The sequence below is a fragment of the Bos indicus genome, chromosome 19 (genome assembly GCF_029378745.1).
Source record: "Bos indicus isolate NIAB-ARS_2022 breed Sahiwal x Tharparkar chromosome 19, NIAB-ARS_B.indTharparkar_mat_pri_1.0, whole genome shotgun sequence".
NCBI lineage: Eukaryota > Metazoa > Chordata > Mammalia > Artiodactyla > Bovidae > Bos > Bos indicus.
This window is the reverse complement of record NC_091778.1, coordinates 64423794-64441564: the sequence shown is the minus strand read 5'-3', so window position 1 is coordinate 64441564 and position 17771 is coordinate 64423794. Positions and strand designations below refer to the sequence as shown.

Below are 17771 nucleotides of genomic sequence, written 5' to 3'. Positions count from 1 at the left end.
TTTTTTTAAGAGATAATTTTTTTCAAAGCAGTCCAGATATTAAGATTTCTTTTTATGTTAATTTTTAGTGTGAGATGTTTGGAGTTGATAAGAATAATGCTGCATTTCATTTAAGTTTTAAAATATGCTTCTGAGTTCTTTCAAGATTTTCTTTTTAACTTCTCTTGTCCTCAGCTACATATTGCTCTGCATTCCATAATGATTCCACCTTGAAGTGAAATCAGTTTCATTCTAAGATAAACATTTTCAAAAGAAATTGGCTTTGGCTGAAGCTGCTGTGTGCATGTGCATCAGAGTGTGTCATGGCCTGCTGGATCGAGGTGTTGGGAACGCTGACAGCCGGCAGAACAGGCCTGCTGCATGTTGCTCGCTGGGGCATTGTGTTGCAGTGGTTCAGGCCTCTACTGGTTCAGCCTGGCTTGGCCTCAGGAGCCCCAGGTGTTTTTTGACATATGACCTTGGTTGACTTTCGTTGTCATTTATTTAGTCAGCAACTGCACAAAAGGAAATTCACTATAGCTTTGAAGTTTTTTTTAAGTTACACTCAAGAGGGCTTCTCTAGTGGTTCAGACAGTAAAGAATCCGCCTGAAATGCGGGAGACCTGGATTCAATTCCTGAGTTGGGAAGATCCCTTGGAGAAGGGAACAGCTATACATTCCAGTATTCTGGCCTGGAGAATTCCATGGACTGTATAGTCCATGGGGTCGCAAAGAGTCAGACACGACTGAGTGACTTTTTCAAGAGGTTTAACTATTTTTAACACTGATGGAACCATATATCTTTTATCTTCTTGTTTAGTCGCTAAGTTGTGTCTGACTCTTTGCTACCCCAGCACACCAGGCTTCCCTGTCCTTCACTGTCTCCTGGAGTTTGCTCAGACTCATGTCCATTGAGTCAGTGATCCCATCTATCGATCTCATCCTCTGTCACCCCCTTCTCCTTTTGCCTTCAGTCTTTGCCAGCCTTAGGGTCTTTTCTCATGAGTCGGCTCTTCTTATAAGGTGGCCAAAGTATTGGAGCTTCAGCTTCACCATCAGTCCTTCCAGTGAATATTCTGGGTTAATTTACTTCCATGGGCTACTCTTCTGCCACTTCCAAAAATGTTAGAAATTCTGTAAGCTTTAAAGTTGATTTCAAAGTGTGGCGTGTAACAGTGGAAATATCTTTGCTAATTATAGGATGTATTTTATACTCTAGGTATTTGAGTTATTAAATCTCAAAAATGCATGTTATTTAAAATACTTAAAACTTACTAATGTCTTTTTAGTTTCAGCCTATTAACCTTTTAGAAAAATTAAGTATTGGTAACTGTTACTTTGAGAAGGTCTCTGATGTTTTCTTCTTGAACATAACAGTGAGTCTTTTGTGGGAGGAGCTTAGTACTTTTATTTTCTTAGTACTTTTATTTTCCAGTGCCTCTGCCTTAAGAGTTTTGTTGCAGGGCACAATTGAGTGTCATAAAAGAACCCTCTCACTGCTTTAAAACTGTGAGATTAATTTTTCATGCCTAAGTTGTGACCAAGTGTTTTGGGATGGCAGATTCTAAAACAGGTGTAACAGTAAGACTTTAAATATTACCCAAGTTAGTTGAGAAAATATCATACGGTTGTAAGAATTTGTTAGAGAATAATATAAAGTAGTTGAAATGGGAATATGGTGCCTTGGAAAAAGTCAGATTATTACAAACATGTACAATTAATTCAGTGAACAAAATTACTGAGTATTCAAAGTGTCAGGTTCTAGGCTGGTCTTTGCTGATTCTAATGCAAACAAGTTATGTTTCCTTGTCCCCCCAAAGCTTAAATGGCCTTTCAAGTCTGCTTTCTGGACTAGCTGGCATTTAAGCTGAATTTTGAAAAGCAGAATTGTCAGGTGGCAAAGTAGGACAAAGGTACTTAGTTTGAAGAAGCAGGATATGAGAATTAGAGCATAGAGTTTTGGGGGAAACTGCAAGTAGGTCATCGTAATTTTCATGGAGGGTGCTGTGTGGTGGAGTGGGGTTGGTGAGATAGAAAGCTGTTTAAACTTTACCCACAGAGCTGTGTATCATCAGACTTGCATTTTACAGAGATTCTCCAGTGGTGGTTTAGAGAATAGATTTGAAGCCAGAAGTTATGGAAGGAGTTTGTTACAGTCATCCAGGTTAGAAATGCTGACATGCAGATGATTAGGAAGAAGAGGAAATAACAGGGCCTGGTGATTATGTGGTGGGGAATGAAGGTTAGTGATAGAGACAAAGTCAAGGACAACTTTTGACTGGGACCCTAGGTAAATGGAGAGGGCAATGGCACCCCACTCCAGTACTCTTGCCTGGAGAATCCCGTGGAGTGAGGAGCCTGGTAGGCTGCAGTCCATGGGGTCACTAGGAGTCAGACACGACTGAGCACCTTCATTTTCACTTTTCACTTTCATGCACTGGAGAAGGAAATGGCAACCCACTCCAGTGTTCTTGCCTGGAGAATCCCAGGCACGGGGGAGCCTGGTGGGCTGCCATCTGTGGGGTTGCACAGAGTTGGACACGACTGAAGCAACTTAGCAGCAGCAGCTAGGTAAACAGTAACCTTATCTGGGCTGTGTGACACATGGGAGGGTTGGTGTATGGAAGCATGCAGGGAGGTTGGGTGCAGAGTCTCTTCTGTTTGCACTGAGTTTGCAGAGCACGTAATCCAGGGTGCGTATTTGGCAGTTGGGTTTACAGCCCTGGGCTGAGACATCTTGGAGAGGATGACCTTGGTTGGTGAGAGGATGACCTCAGACAACACAAGAAGAGGGCAGGGTGGGTGGTGCCTAGTTGGGAGATCGAGGATCAGGCAGAAGGGCAGGAAGGGAACTCTGGAGAGTATGACTGGACAGAAGCCAGTGGGAGAAGCAGTTTAAAAGAAACGGAAAGTGGTTGCAAAGTAGTGATAATGAGAAACAAAGTCAGAAATGTGTTCATCACCTTTGGCAACATAGAGGTCATTTGTGAGTGAAGAATGGGCTGTAAGGAATCTCTTCTCTGAGGAAGTTCTAATGTTCACACATCTCAGTTATACGGATGATAAAAGCAAAGTAAAAATTTAACTTTATATGAAAAAACATGAATAACCTAAGGGTTCCTGTTCTTTTATAAAGCTTGTGCTCTGTTCTGCCTTGTTTTTAAGGGAGGTGAACGGGGATTGTGTGTAAGCTGGGCAGGGTGGCACACTTTTGTCTCACTTTCACTTTGTGACGTATTTTTATATGAATCTTCAGTGCACATTCCGGTCTTCAAAGAGTCAAATGTATCTGGATAACATGCAGTCTATTTCTTTAAATTATACCCTACTTTTCTAGTTTGGATCTAGTGGAATGGTGCGTAGAGAGTGAGAGAAATAGAATATGGCTTTCAGGAATCCCATGCATTACGTGTACATGTGTATGATCACACACTCAGCAAGTACTGCTAGAATTCATCTGATCCTGAAGAAAGCCATGTTACTAAATATTAAATTTATATTTATAATAAAACATTTTTATGTATTTTTTGTAGCTTTGAGTATATTGTAAGTGTATTTTAAAATAACTTATAATGGAGCTTATAAATACTGTGACTTACTACGTACATAAATAGCTGTTTTATTTTTCTTAAATATTTTATTATTGCTGTTTAAATACTTCTCTAACTACAGTTTTCTAACTTTAAAGTGTATAAATGGAAATTCAGAATTTTAATATATTTTAATTAGAATTGATTTCCTAATATTGTAAACAATACAGATGTTTTTGTATAGTGAAATGTATAATGTTTTGGAAAAGGATATTTCTTTCTTTTTCTTCAAGAATTTATAAGACATTCTGGACATCATGTATCCAAAAGAAGACCTGAACAGCAAACAGTTCCATACCACCACTAAAAAGTAGCCTTTCCACAAATGGGTGTATAGATTATAAAACAAGTAAATTTTTAAACCTTACTAAGAAAAAGAAAATGTTCCTATTGTTAACACTTTGTCTTCTCTCTCACAGCATCATTTCAGAATGGCAAAGAAGAGCTGTTAATTAATTTGAATCTTTCTTTCCCTTCGTCTTTCTTGCCTGTGGGTTAATTTTGCCTCTGTGTGCGTCTTGCACACACATGTTCTCTTTCATGCTCATATGTGCGCATGGAGTGGGAATGGGGGATAAGATAGATTTGGGCATGAGATCTGCCTCGGTGTAGGTGTGAGCAGAAATGTATTCTGGATGTTATTCATTAACAGTACTGGAAGTGAAATTTTATGGTTAGACTCTTTCAGTAAGAACTACTTAGCATCAGTTTAATCAAAGTCTGTTGTAGTTTCAACACATACATTTCATTCTGGCTTAGGTGATTTTAAAGTCTTGATTGTCTTACTGGTGTATTCAAACAGGCTTTCACATTAAATAGTATGTGACGTTTCATTTTATTAAAAAAAAATCTATCTTAGCTTCATATTAAATGCTCAGATTTAAAAACATGTGTATTCAATACAACTAACCATGCATTTTTGTAAACATGCAGAGTTTATTCATTCACTTAAAGTTTTGCTGTTTCCAGCTTGGGTTAAAGACAGAAAGAAAGTATATATAATTTGTAGCTCAGCAAAGTGTAATGGATAATTAAGTTTTAATTTTTCTGTTTATTTTTATTTTGTTTTATTCTTTTATTTAGTTTTAATGTTTTGAATATAAAAATGTTTAAATGTAAAAAATTTAAACTCATTTTTCTACTTCTGATTTAGGTTCAATCTTAAAGTGCAGTTGCAGATTCTAGCAAGCTTCATGCTCACTGGAGTTTCTGGAGGTGCAAAGTACGCTCAGAATGGACAACTTTTTGGTCGCTTTAAGCTTACTGAAACTCTTTCTGAAGATACTTTGGCTGGACGGCTGGTGATGACCAAAGTCAATGCTGTTTATTTATTACCAGTCCCTAAAGAAAAGTTAGTACAGACCCAGGGAACCAAAGAGAAGGTTTATGAAGCTACTATTGAAGAAAAAACAAAAGAATATATATTTTTAAGGATATCCAGGGAATGCTGTGAAGAACTTAATCTTCGGCCTGATTACGACACACAGGTATGTTTCGAGGAGTGGCGACTTCTCTGTGGTTGGTCTCCTTGTTAGCTGATACTCTTCTTCTGGTTTGATTTCCCTTTCTCTGCTGCAGCGAGAAGTACAGCTGTCTTGGAGTATTAATTCTGGTGGGTGGAGAATCAGACCTTTGGTGACTTTCAGAGAAAAATCGATTTTCTTTAAGTACAATCTGAAATGTTTCATTTTTATACATGGTCAAGCTTTCTGATTTCTGTTTTAAATTAGCAATGGAAAAGCAGTTTAAAGAGAAACTGAGCTAGGTCCTGGGGCCGTTCTTATCTGAAGTTGTATCTGCTCTCGTGCTTTGTGTCTTTATGGATTTTTAGGTGAACTCTGCTCAGTCTGTCTGCCATATTTAAGTGGAAAGCTGCTTTTTTTTTATATCTAAATATAGCATTTGGTGAATATTATTCGTTCATAGTAAATCAATACAGTGTCATAGGGTTGGTTTTAATCCTTGAGAGATGGTATTTCAGAGATGTTCTACTAATTTTGCCAAGTATATTCTTCATAGAAATGGTGGAATCAGATAGCCTTTATTTAATGATTAAGTAATTAAGTGCCTCAGTTTCTTTAGTTGACAAATGAGGTTAATCATAGTATACACATCATTGGTGCTATGTGAAGTGAATATAACAGTGCCTGGTACTAAATAAAGCAAATATTACACATAAATAATTATGATTAGACAATGATGACACTTTAAAGGCATCTCTAAACTTGGCTCCTGTCAAAGGTTATCTCCACAGAGCATTCTAGCAAACTGAAAAATATCGGTGTTTACCTTAATGCTTTTTAAAGAACCTTTTTTTTTTGTATTTCAGGTTGAACTCCAGTTTCAGTTAAATCGATTACCCCTCTGTGAAATGCATTATGCGCTAGACAGGGTCAAGGACAATGGGGTTTTGTTTCCAGACATCACTATGGCTCCAACCATACCTTGGAGTCCCAACAGGTACAGTAAGCGATACCTCGTTCAGGAGGTTATGTTAATATTAAACTGAATATCTGTATCAAGTAACTCAAGCATGTTTGTAAGAAAATTTCCATATATTCTTCAAGAGACATGTTCTTAGTTGAGAAAAGAGAGTGCAGAAACGCTTAGAATAAAGCATTTGAAGTTCCTCATCTGTTCTCTTCACTTTCCCTCAGAGTCTTAATGAGTTCTTTTGCTTTTCTCAACAGATGTAATTTGATTGATTGATGCCACGCAATTTAGGAATATTTCTGAGTAGAGGTTGAATAGGAAATCCAGGGCCTTTTTAAAAGTAGTTCAAAGAATTAATATAAAATGATTTTTGAATATGAAATACATTTTTGTAATTTAAGAAAAAATGGAGGATGTATTATAGAAGATGCTATAAAATTAATCATTGTGTAAATATTTTTCTGCTTAACTCTCTTTACACATTGTTACATGTAATTAAATATGACCCTTCTGTTTGTCTCCAGATGGACTGCAGTGGATGCCCTATGCCTGCATCTTCTTTTCACTCTCTCCCTGGTTTATCCTCTTAGCCCCCACCCAGGCTCAGCTCACTCCACGTTTCTTTAAAATCTCAGTGGCTATACAAAATGGGTTATTTTTTTCATCACTTGTGTCAATCCAGCCATGGGAGGGGGCCCTGCTCCGTCTCTGACAGAGGCTCTGGTTATCTTTAATAAGTGATTTCCAAGGTCACCCTCAGTGTTGACAGGAGCTGGCAGACAGGGAAGCATGAGCAAAGAGGATCACGGGGGAGGTTTGTATGGGCCAGGCCTAGACGTGACTTACATCATTTCCCCTCACATTCGTCTCTTCTGGTCCTAAAAACAGAAAAAAGCAAAATACACCTTACGGCACAAAATCCACGTCACTTCTCCCTGCTCTCACTGACTCCTGCTACCCCTTCCCTGTGTTTCTTTTTATCGCCAACATTCTTGAGTGGAAACAATCAGCCTGGTTCTGGCATTCTTATTTACCCATCCTGTAATCTCTGTTCTCTACTTTCTCACTCTCCTGAGAGCAGTCAGAGATCTGCCAGTTGTAAAAACCCCTGACATCTTACCTTTCTAGCTCTCATGTGATTGGCTTCTCTGCATCCTTTCTCCTCTCTGTCCGTAGACCAGTGCATATTTAGAGCTGCACTATTTTGGTAGTCTTCAAGCTGATCGTCAGTCCCGCTAGTTCTGTGGGCTAACCCACATATTTCTTTCTTCCAAAGTTGTTTTGCTAAAATAATCATTTCATTTCATTACATACACACCCCTGAAGGCATCTCCTTCATATGTAGATAAAATCTGAACATCCTAATACAAAACTTTGATTATGTGTCTCATCGACAGTGCTTTCCAACAGTATCTTTTCAGATTTCTTACAGTTTTTCCTACTTTACTCTCCCTTTCTTCCTCTAAATCCTCATGTACTAGCCATATTGAATTACCTTGATGTTTGTTCAGTTTGCCCTGCACTTACTTGCTTCCTTATCTTTAAAAAAAAGACCTTAAAAAAAAAAAACTGGTAAAATCTACGTAAGACTTATCTTAACCATTTTTAAGTGTATAGTTCAAGAGTGCTAACTATATTCACAGTGTTTATAATCTCCAGAACTTTCTCACCTTGTAAAACTGAGACTTCATGCTCATTAAACTCTATGTTTCCCCCTCCCCAGCCCTGTGTTCTAGCTCTGCTTTTTTTCCTCCCTGAAACCATCTTTGCCCAGTATTGCTCTATTAGAGAATCTGTCTGTCCTTTAAGATTTAGTTCAGCTTAAGTGCTCTCTCCTAAAGAAAATGAACCTGACCTTTCCATTTCAGTATTTCAGCAGATACTTACTGATGCCTACTACGTGCTTGTTTCAGTCAGTTTTGTGCTTTCAAGCATAATTTCTCCAACGTTAATTTTTTCAGTTGTATACATTTCTGTTCTCATTAGACTCTGATCTTTTTAGAAGAGACTATATCTTATTTCTCTTTGAGTCTCCAGCATGGCCTTGCACATTATTAATATATGATACATTTAAGTTAATAAGAATATCATGTTTAAAGAAGAAAATTAGGATTTTAAATGTGAAGCCATACCAGTAAACTTTCAGGTGTTTCCTTGATATACTCACTTCTGAAAAATGTTTTGTATATAGCAGTATATTCAGGTACCACTGATGGTGTTAACTGCAACAGTAAGGAAAGGTCAAGTAGCAGAAAACTTTCAAGCAGGAAGAGAGTTCATATCACTATAATTTAAAAAGCAATTAAAATGTATCTGAGTCTAGGAGTTTTAAGAAACTGTTAGCTATTTAAAATCTTTTCTGGAATAAGATGAAATATGCAAAGATAAATGAAATTTAGAAATTATTCTTGAAGCTGTAGCCTATAAATTAATAATAACAATGCATTAGACCAGGAAAAAAAAGAACTTAATATTAAATTGGTTCAGGAAATAAAATGACGTTTAAATGAAGAGTAAATGGAGAGACTTTACATTTTTTTAATTGTGAAAATCAGAAGTTTTACCAGCATGTTTATTGTAAATCTTCTTCTTTATTAAGCAGGTGGTACAATAAATAAAGACAGTGTATTTTACTTATTGGCTTTCTATACATGTTCATTATTCATAACCAGAAACTAGAGAGACAACACATAATAAAATTTCTCATCTACTCTGAAGCATTTATTTACACTGAAACAATTGACAAATAGAATGGCCAATATAAATAAAACAAAAGATACCAACATATTTTAGAATTATACCTATAAATCTATCGTTAATCTCTTAGATTTTACTTAGGTATATATCGATAATCTAATATCTGTCTCATTAAAGTTCCCAAATTTGAGAGATGAGAGGATATTTTAAGAACATTCTTGTATTTTCAAAAGTGTGCTCTGGTCAAATAATATAATAATATCTGATTTTTCTGAAATCTTTAGAAAATATTATAGTAATAGAAGTCAGCATTAATTTTGCACTTGTTGCTCAACTGTTTTTCTTAACAGCTTGCATGCATTATCTCATTTCATCTTTAAAATATCTATCTGATGGAATGTGATTATCTCCATGTACAGATAAGGGAGCTCTTGAGGTGAGGCATCATAGAATCACAGTGGTTAGTATGGATGCAGGTAGCAGTTTGCTGAACTAACTGTGCCTTAAGCAAGTAGTAACTGAGACCCAGAGCTTGGTGGTCCAGGGCCGGTGCAGGGGCTCAGCAGTGCCGTTGAGGATGAGGTCTCCGTTTCCTCTCCACTTAGACCAGAGTTGGGTCTCCAGAGACTGGAGAAAGGAGTATTCTTGCTGGCTAAGTTCACTAATCGAGGAGGTAGAGAAGGGTGCTGTGGATGGTTTGAGTGGGACCCGTTCCACAGTGTCTGCCACATAGATCAGATTTGGACTCAGTACTCAGCTAAAGCAATTTCCTTACTTACAGAAGATGGAGCATTGCTGGGTACTGGCAGAATTGTGAGTAAATAAATTGGATGAGAGAGTCCTTGAATTTTTAGTGAATTTCTTCTAGGAAATCTAGTGTCACTGGTCAGAGTCCTTTTGGTTTTTACTTAAAAAAAAAAAAATTGTAAATATCAGAAAAATAAGTAATGACATGCTTATATGGTTAAAATTTGTTTTCTGAGGTTTTACATTAGTAGAATTTGTTTCACATTTTCTATCATAATACATAGCATTTGTTATACTTTTTTAAAACTGAAAGAGTTAAGATTTTCCATAAATAGCTAGCTTCTGTTTTAAGTACAGTGTAGCCTCATAGAGTGGGAATTGTTCTGTCTAAACCGTGTTCTCCTATTTCAGGATTGTTTTGTAGGCATTTTGCAAAATTTCCAAGAGTCTCTTTGCACACCCTTCCTATTTTGGTTCTCATCTTTCTCATTTTTACCATAGTTGCTGCAGTCTTTAGTCCTTTGACTGTAGTTGTGAGAAAGAATGCTGTTGATTCTCCACTTAGTTTGATCCCTTTCAGCATCTGCTGTCCATTTAAATCTTCAAAATTAGCCAAGTCAGAGAAGTGACACTAATAAGATAGACCTCCTTAGAGAGCCATTTGTGCTGTCATGACAGGTGTCTCTGCCCTGAAGAATATGACACACCTGTCTTACTTTTGTGTTGGGAATATTAGAAAACATTTCATCTTGTTTGGCCTTAAACTGTTTTCTTTTTTAAATTATGAAAGTATGATAGTACATTTATAGGAAACTTGGAGAATACAGAACAAAGTTACATAAAGTTCTACTATAAAATTATTTTTTGGGTAGATGAACTAAGATTTTTAGTTGAAGTTTCAGTATCAAACTCTCAAAAATTAATAGAATGAATAGAAAAGTTAAAGGATATGATAGACCTAAAAAGCACCATGAACAAAACCTCTTATTTTCTAAATTAAGATCTTTATAAAAGTTTGATATCTCTTAATCAGTGACACACAGAGGTTTTTATTTTTCTTTTGTTTTAGATTTTACTGAGAAATCTTGCAGTGGTTTAGAATTTAAAAATTAGTTTTCCTTTGGCATTTAATTTGCTATGCAAAGAAACTGCTAATACGTTATTACCAGAAAAAAAGTTTTCTGGTGCTTTTATGGAAGAGGGAAAGTACATTTTTGAGACATTACTGTTACTGTTTGTAGACATGGCAGCAGCTCGACTAGAAGTGTGTTGTGATGTCTTCAGGTTAGTGATCAGAGTCTTGTGTGCCTGGAAAGGACAAGATGACTACAGGTGAATTCTGATCATCATAGTAAAATACCCTGTACTGACTCTGTTTGGGGAATTTTTTTTTTTTTTTAATTTTATTTATTTATTTGGCTGCTCTGGGTCTTAGTTGTAGCATGTGGGATCTAGCTCCCTGACCAGGGATCGAACCTGGGCCCCCTGCACTGGGAGCTCAGAGTCTTAGCCATGGACCACCAGGGAAGTCCCTGGGGAGTTTGACATGTAGTTTTAGAACAAGCATTTGGTGTTAGAGGTGCTATGTTATTTCCGTATTTTTAATGGTTCATTGAAATTCAGGATACCTATATGTCGTGTTATGTTTAAAATAACTTAGATTTTAATTTTCTTTAGGCAATGGGACGAACAGTTGGATCCTCGGCTAAATGCAAAACAGAAAGAGGCTGTTCTGGCCATTACCACCCCACTTTCAATACAGTTGCCTCCTGTCCTCATCATCGGCCCATACGGGACGGGCAAAACATTCACTCTAGCTCAGGCCGTCAAGCACATTCTCCAGCAACAGGAGACCAGGTAAGATGGCCGTGCGCGTGCTCTGACCTCATCAGCAGGGCACAGCTCGTGTCCTTGTTGTGAAAACAGAGCAAGGGCTAGCAAGACAGTTTTCATCTTGCTTGTAAAGATTTTAAAAATAAAATTATAAAAAGACCCCAAAAGAGCCCACACTCGGACCCCAAAGCACTAAAATTTGAATTTTCTGAAAACATCTTGTTTTAAAAAATTGGTAACATAGAGAATGGTAGCTTTTAAATAGTCATCAAAATGCTGAGTCTGCTAAGAGTTGTGATAAATATTAGAGTTAAAAGGGTTGGGTTTTTAAAAAATAATTTTATATGATTTAAAAATAATTTGGGGGAAGTTGTCTCCTTTACAGCTTAGAGAGTAATTAAGCTTTAAGAATAATTGCCTAAAAGAGTAATTGAATATGTTAGAGGTTACTGAGTAGGTTGAGGGAAATGTATTATATTAAAATGGCCACTGCTTTTTTTTTGGTGTTATACTGCTTGAATAGTTTTGTGTTGTATCATTCTTTTTATTTGCACCATTTATTTCAGCAGGATTCTCATTTGCACCCATTCTAATAGTGCTGCTGATCTCTACATAAAGGATTATTTACATCCATATGTAGAAGCAGGCAATCCCCAGGCAAGACCTCTCAGGTATTTTTTTAAGGCTTATTATGTATCTGTATCATACTTTATTATTCTTAAGAAAAGGTGTCTATCAAGATTTCAGTAACATTGAGAAAACCAAAATCTTTAACTATGCATTGGCATTTGGAGGTTATGCCTTTTGAAGAAACTATTTAAGGAAAAGTTTTAAAATCTTTGACCATTCATTTCTTAAACATTAAGAGAAAGACATCCTTTTTTAAGTTTTGTATGTAAAGAAATGTTGTTACAATCTAAGCCAGTTTTGATGTGTTCCTCTAAAAACTACTATGACAAAATAATACATTTATGATTATACCAATTTTAATTAAATTTGTAGTATATTTTGCATGGCAGAGTAGTCATGCAGTGATAGTTCAGTATGGAAATAAAATTTTGACTGTGATCATGCAGGTAATTTAATAGTCACTATACATTAGAGAAGCTTGAAATTGAAGTGATTGCTGCAACAAAATGTAACTGACTGGTATTTACAACTCTTTGCTATCATTTAAGAGATAAACTGTCAAAGAAAATTCTAGGTTAATGTGGGTCCTCTAAGTGTGTATGGATATGAAATGTTCTTAAATACAGGATTGTGGGGGAATAAAATCCTTTTCTTCAGAAAACAATAAAGAGTCATTAAATGGTTATTTATTATACCATTTGCTTTCATTGTTATATGAATTAATATTTAGTTTTGCCATTTTACAAACTAATATGTCATGCCCTGTGTTGTTCAAATACAATTATTGTTTAAAAATTAATTTCTAACCACACTTTTGAATCATAATGCACTAACTTTTTATTTCTAGCTGAGCGTAGGCATGGAAAAATGAGGTTACACTATTTAATTCTTTAATAACCATAAGCAAAGCCATTTGAATGAGGTAACAATTCCATGAAGAAGAACAAAAGAGAAGAAAGTGGCCTGGCCTGTTAGCACAGGCGTTTATGCTGTACTGTTCCTACTCGCAAGACGGATGAGAGAAGAGATCATTATTTTAAGTAAAATTCAGTTTTATTTGATAAGAAAATATCACATGCATACAATCACTATAAATGAAAATGTGGTATCTACCAGTGGATAAATTAATCAGTAACTAGTTTGCTTCATATTCTAATCTTTTTTAGCTCATAAGTGAAATTGAGTTAGCAATAGCATTTTTGCTATGCGTGTTCTTACTTCAGTGGAGAGAAGAAATTTTATTGTTGGTAGAGCTTGTGTGTGTGCTTATGTCTGTATGTTTGTATATGTGTGTTATGTAGGAACTGTGACAGTCTCACTTATCATTGTACTCGGCTTGGAAACAGTGGGGTGAAGGCCCCTCCACTCTCGGCTGACCCACCATAGGTCATTTGGCCTTGGGGGCATGACAGCTGTTGGTGATAAACACTGAAATCCATTAATTGACTAGCATTGTGTTTGGCTTTTCCTGTGTAAAATTATGTTTGATGAGTTATAATCCAACATATTCCAGTAGGGTGGCCCAAGTACAGAAACTTGCCCTCTGGCAAAAGATACGTAAATGTATTTAAATAAAAATTTCATGTTATTTCATTTAGTAAGTGGAATAAAATAAGAAAAGGCTTGGCCTCCCCATTTGTTTTGTTTATGTGGTCTTATATTTTCACCATAGTTTTATGTTGAGGAAAGATGTTGACTTGTGAATGTGTTTCCTAGAAAAGTTAGTACATTGAAATGTTAGAGTTTCTTAGGACCATCTGTTATAGCGAGTGTTAGTTGCTCAGTCATTTCCAACTCTTTGCGACCCCGTGGACTTTAGCCCACCGGAAATTCTCAATTCCCGCCATGGAATTCTCCAGGCAAGAATATTGGAGTTGGTTGCCATTTCCTCCTCCAGGGGATCTTCCCGATCCAGGGATCGAACCTGGTCTCCTGTATTGCAGGCAGATTCTTTACTGTCTGAGCCACCTGGGAAGCCCAATAATCATATTACATGAGATTAATTAATGATATTCCTAATGGACAACAAATATGAGAGGTGTGGGAGCTAGAATAGAGAAAATTAGAATGGCTGAGCACTCTGGGGAGATCAGCTTTGTCTGAGTTGTCCCAGGATTCAGGGGAGAGGACACCAGGGGACACTCATTGTCCACATATGACCTTGAAGATGTGTTGTCTGTGGAGTAAAAGTGACAGTGGCAACCTTGCCCTCTCACCCTGTAGTTTAGAGGGGCCTAGCACACGCGATAAAGGCAGAGAACGGCCATAACGAGGAAGCAGTGAAAGCAGTGAATGTGTTTAAATATGCACACTTAGGGTTAAAACATATAAAATTCTATAGTTATCAGGAGTTGAGCTTAAATTGGGCTTCCCAGGTGGCGCTGCTGCTGCTGCTAAGTCGCTTCAGTCGTGTCCGACTCTGTGCGACCCCAGAGACGGCAGCCCACCAGGCTCCTGTCCCTGGGATTCTCCAGGCAAGAACACTGGAGTGGGTTGCCATTTCCTTCTCCAGTGCGTGAAAGGGAAAAGTGAAAGCGAAGTCGCTCAGTCGTGTCCAACTCTTCGAGACCCCATGGACTGCAGCCTACCAGGCTCCTCCGTCCATGGGATTTTCCAGGGAAGAGGACCGGAGTGGGGTGCCATCGCCTTCTCCACCCAGGTGGCACTAGTGGTAAAAAAAAAAAACCCACCTGCCAATGCAGGAGCCATACAGTTTCACTCCCTGGGTCAGGAAGATGCCCTAGAGGAGGGCAAGGTGACCTATTGCAGTATTCTTGCCTGGAGAGTTCCACTGGACAGAGAAGCCTGGCGGGCTACAGTTTATGATGTCACAGTGTCAGACACAACTGAAACGACTTAGCACGCACTCACGACCTTAAATCGGAGAAGGCAGTGGCACCCCACTCCAGTCCTCTCGCCTGGAGAATCCCATGGACGGGGGAGCCTGGCAGGGTCGCACAGAGTTGGACACGACTGAGCGACTTCACTTTCACTTTTCACTTTCTTTTTTTTTTTTTCTTAGAGAGTAACTTCTTTTTATTTTATTTTATTTTTAAACTTTACATAATTGTATTAGTTTTGCCAAATACCAAAATGAATCCATCACAGGTAAACATGTGCTCCCCATCCTGAACCCTCCTCCCTCCTCCCTCCCCATACCATCCCTCTGGGTCGTCCCAGTGCACTAGCCCCAAGCATCCAATATTGTGCATTGAACCTGGACTGGCATCTCGTTTCATACATGATATTTTACATGTTTCAATGCCATTCTCCCAAATCTTCCCACCCTCTCCCTCTCCCACAGAGTCCATAAGACTGTTCCATACATCAGTGTCTCTTCTGCTGTCTCGTACACAGGGTTATTGTTATCATCTTTCTAAATTCCATATATATGCGTTAGTATACTGTATTGGTGTTTTTCCTTCTGGCTTACTTCACTCTGTATAATAGGCTCCAGTTTCATCCACCTCATTAGAACTGATTCAAATGAATTCTTTTTAATGGCTGAGTAATACTCCATTGTGTATATGTACCACAGCTTTCTTATCCATTCATCTGCTGATGGACATCTAGGTTGCTTCCATGTCCTGGCTATTATAAACAGTGCTGCGATGAACATTGGGGTACACGTGTCTCTTTCCTTTCTGGTTTCCTCAATGTGTATGCCCAGCAGTGGGATTGCTGGATCATAAGGCAGTTCTATTTCCAGTTTTTTAAGGAATCTCCACACTGTTCTCCATAGTGACTTTTCACTTTCATGCATTGGAGAAGGAAATGGCAACCCACTCCAATGTTCTTGCCTGGAGAATCCCAGGGACGGGGGAGCCTGGTGGGCTGCAGTCCATGGGGTCACATAGAGTCAGACACGACTTAAGGGACTTAGCAGCAGCAGCAGCAGGACCTTAAATTATTTAGGAATGGAGGTTTTAGAATCTACTTTAATGACATTTAGTTTCAGTGTTTACTTGCTACTTTGTTAGAAGATTTTAAAATGGAATAGAAAGGAAAACATAGCTTGTTTCTATATATGGTTCTGAAGATCAGTATCTGATTCTGGCCGAGTTCTTACCTATTACATAAAGGCTATCTGTGGAGAAAGTGTAGTGTTTCCTGGACAGATATAAAATATTATTTTATAAAGATTTTTAAATAAATAGATCAGATCTTTCTGATTCTGTAGTATCTTAAGTAATAATATTTTGGGGGTATTCATTACATATGTATTGAATACATAAATAAAATTTCAGTGAATTGAAATAATATATTACCAGACAGTCTTTTGTTTTAAATTTCATTATAATTCTTGTGGGATGTGCAGACAGTTTGTTTCTAAAAATATGTAAATTACTTAGTTGGTATCACTTTTACATTTTATACTATGAACTTGGAAGTGTCAGTTCTCCAGTTTTGAAAAATGTTGCTGCTGCTGCTAAGTCATGTCAGTCGTGTCCGACTCTGTGCAACCCCATAGACGGTAGCCCAGCAGTCTCCTCCGTCCCTGGGATTCTCCAGGCAAGAACACTGGAGTGGGTGAAAAATGTTGTTGGGTGTGTTTTAAATGATCTTCTAGATGGTGTCTGCCTTAGATGTTTCACAAAATGAAAGTACTGAGAAAAGATTTAAGTCTTTAAAGTTAGCCCTAGACTAACTTGTATTTTTCAGGAAAGAGGGCTGATGATCAAACTTTGTATTCTCACTAGCTTCAGCTTTGAGGACACTTTCCGGGGTAACTACAGAAAGTCAGTGTTGAGGCTCAGAGCTTCTATTTTTGTTCTGTCTTTGAGGAAGAAGCAGTGCCTGGAGTTAGAGCGGATAAATAATTTGAAAACTACTTTTTCAATTTTATAATGAAGTGTTCGTTTAAGAAGATATAGAAAAACATAAGAAAATAAAGATTATCTGTAATCTTACCAGTCAGAGATAAATACTAACATTTTCGAGTTTAATTTCTGGTAATTTATATGCTTAAATACACACACTGAAGTTAATATTAATGGAGTTATAATTTGTAAGTGTTTTTATTCAGATAATTTGTAAAATTAGGTTTTTCATATATTTAAAAATAAATTCTGACTCGCTGATCTTAAATATTTTTTATTAAAGCCTAAAACATGTTTAAGATTTTTACATCTTTTAGGAATGATATTGGTTACTTTCACAGTCCTTCCTATCATAGTAATGTTTTTAAAATACATTACTTTACTTTCCTCTATTATAATTATAAATTAGGGACATTTATTAAATCCTTTTTTCTTTTTTGCTTTGCTTAAAAAAAAGGACAACCAGTTTTAATTGTTTCAAGGAGGGTTAGAACACATTTTAGAAGATCATGAGATTAGCGTTCGTACGTATTACATTTGAACTGCCTTTGAAACATTCTAGAAGAGACAGCTGTCAAATAGATATGCATCCTGGAGCTGAGGTGAGGTCATAGCTGAAGAGAGAAGTCATCAGGGTGGTCATTGGTAGTAATGGAAGGCTTGGGCCTGGGATGATAGGGGAGAGCGCTAAAGACTCAGCCTTGAGAAACCCCAGCAGGGGGAGCAGGAGGAAGGAGAGCAGGGGAGGCTGAGTCCTGGCAGCCGGGAGAAGAGGGCATTTCAGGAAGGACGCAGCCAGAGAGTGAGGTGCCACTGCAAGTGACTTGATGGGCCCGGAAAATGCCCGCACAATTTACTGCCATGGCAGTGTACGTTCCCTGACCGGACCCCACCATCTCTTGAGTTCTCTCCTGCTTCATTGACTGCTGTTTCCCAGTCTCCCCCCTGCGCCTCTCTGTTGCCCGGTCTCCCCCCTGCGCCTCTCCATTGCCCGGTCTCCCCCCTGCGCCTCTCCATTGCCCGGTCTCCCCGCTGCGCCTCT

General features: G+C 37.8%; 1 protein-coding gene across 9 annotated transcripts in view; it reads left to right on the top strand.

Moving 5' to 3' along the window:
* HELZ (helicase with zinc finger) overlaps positions 1-17771 on the top strand; it is a 152316-nt gene that overhangs the window by 61037 nt on the left and 73508 nt on the right. For 8 of the 9 annotated variants that reach the window (XM_070774251.1, XM_070774245.1, XM_070774248.1 and 5 more), the window contains 4 exons: positions 4723-5056; positions 5899-6029; positions 11124-11303; positions 11846-11950. In XM_070774251.1, coding sequence (XP_070630352.1) covers positions 4723-5056; positions 5899-6029; positions 11124-11303; positions 11846-11950 — 750 coding nt within the window. The remainder of the gene's footprint in view (positions 1-4722; positions 5057-5898; positions 6030-11123; positions 11304-11845; positions 11951-17771) is intronic. The other variant, XM_070774252.1, reaches the window with a different exon arrangement.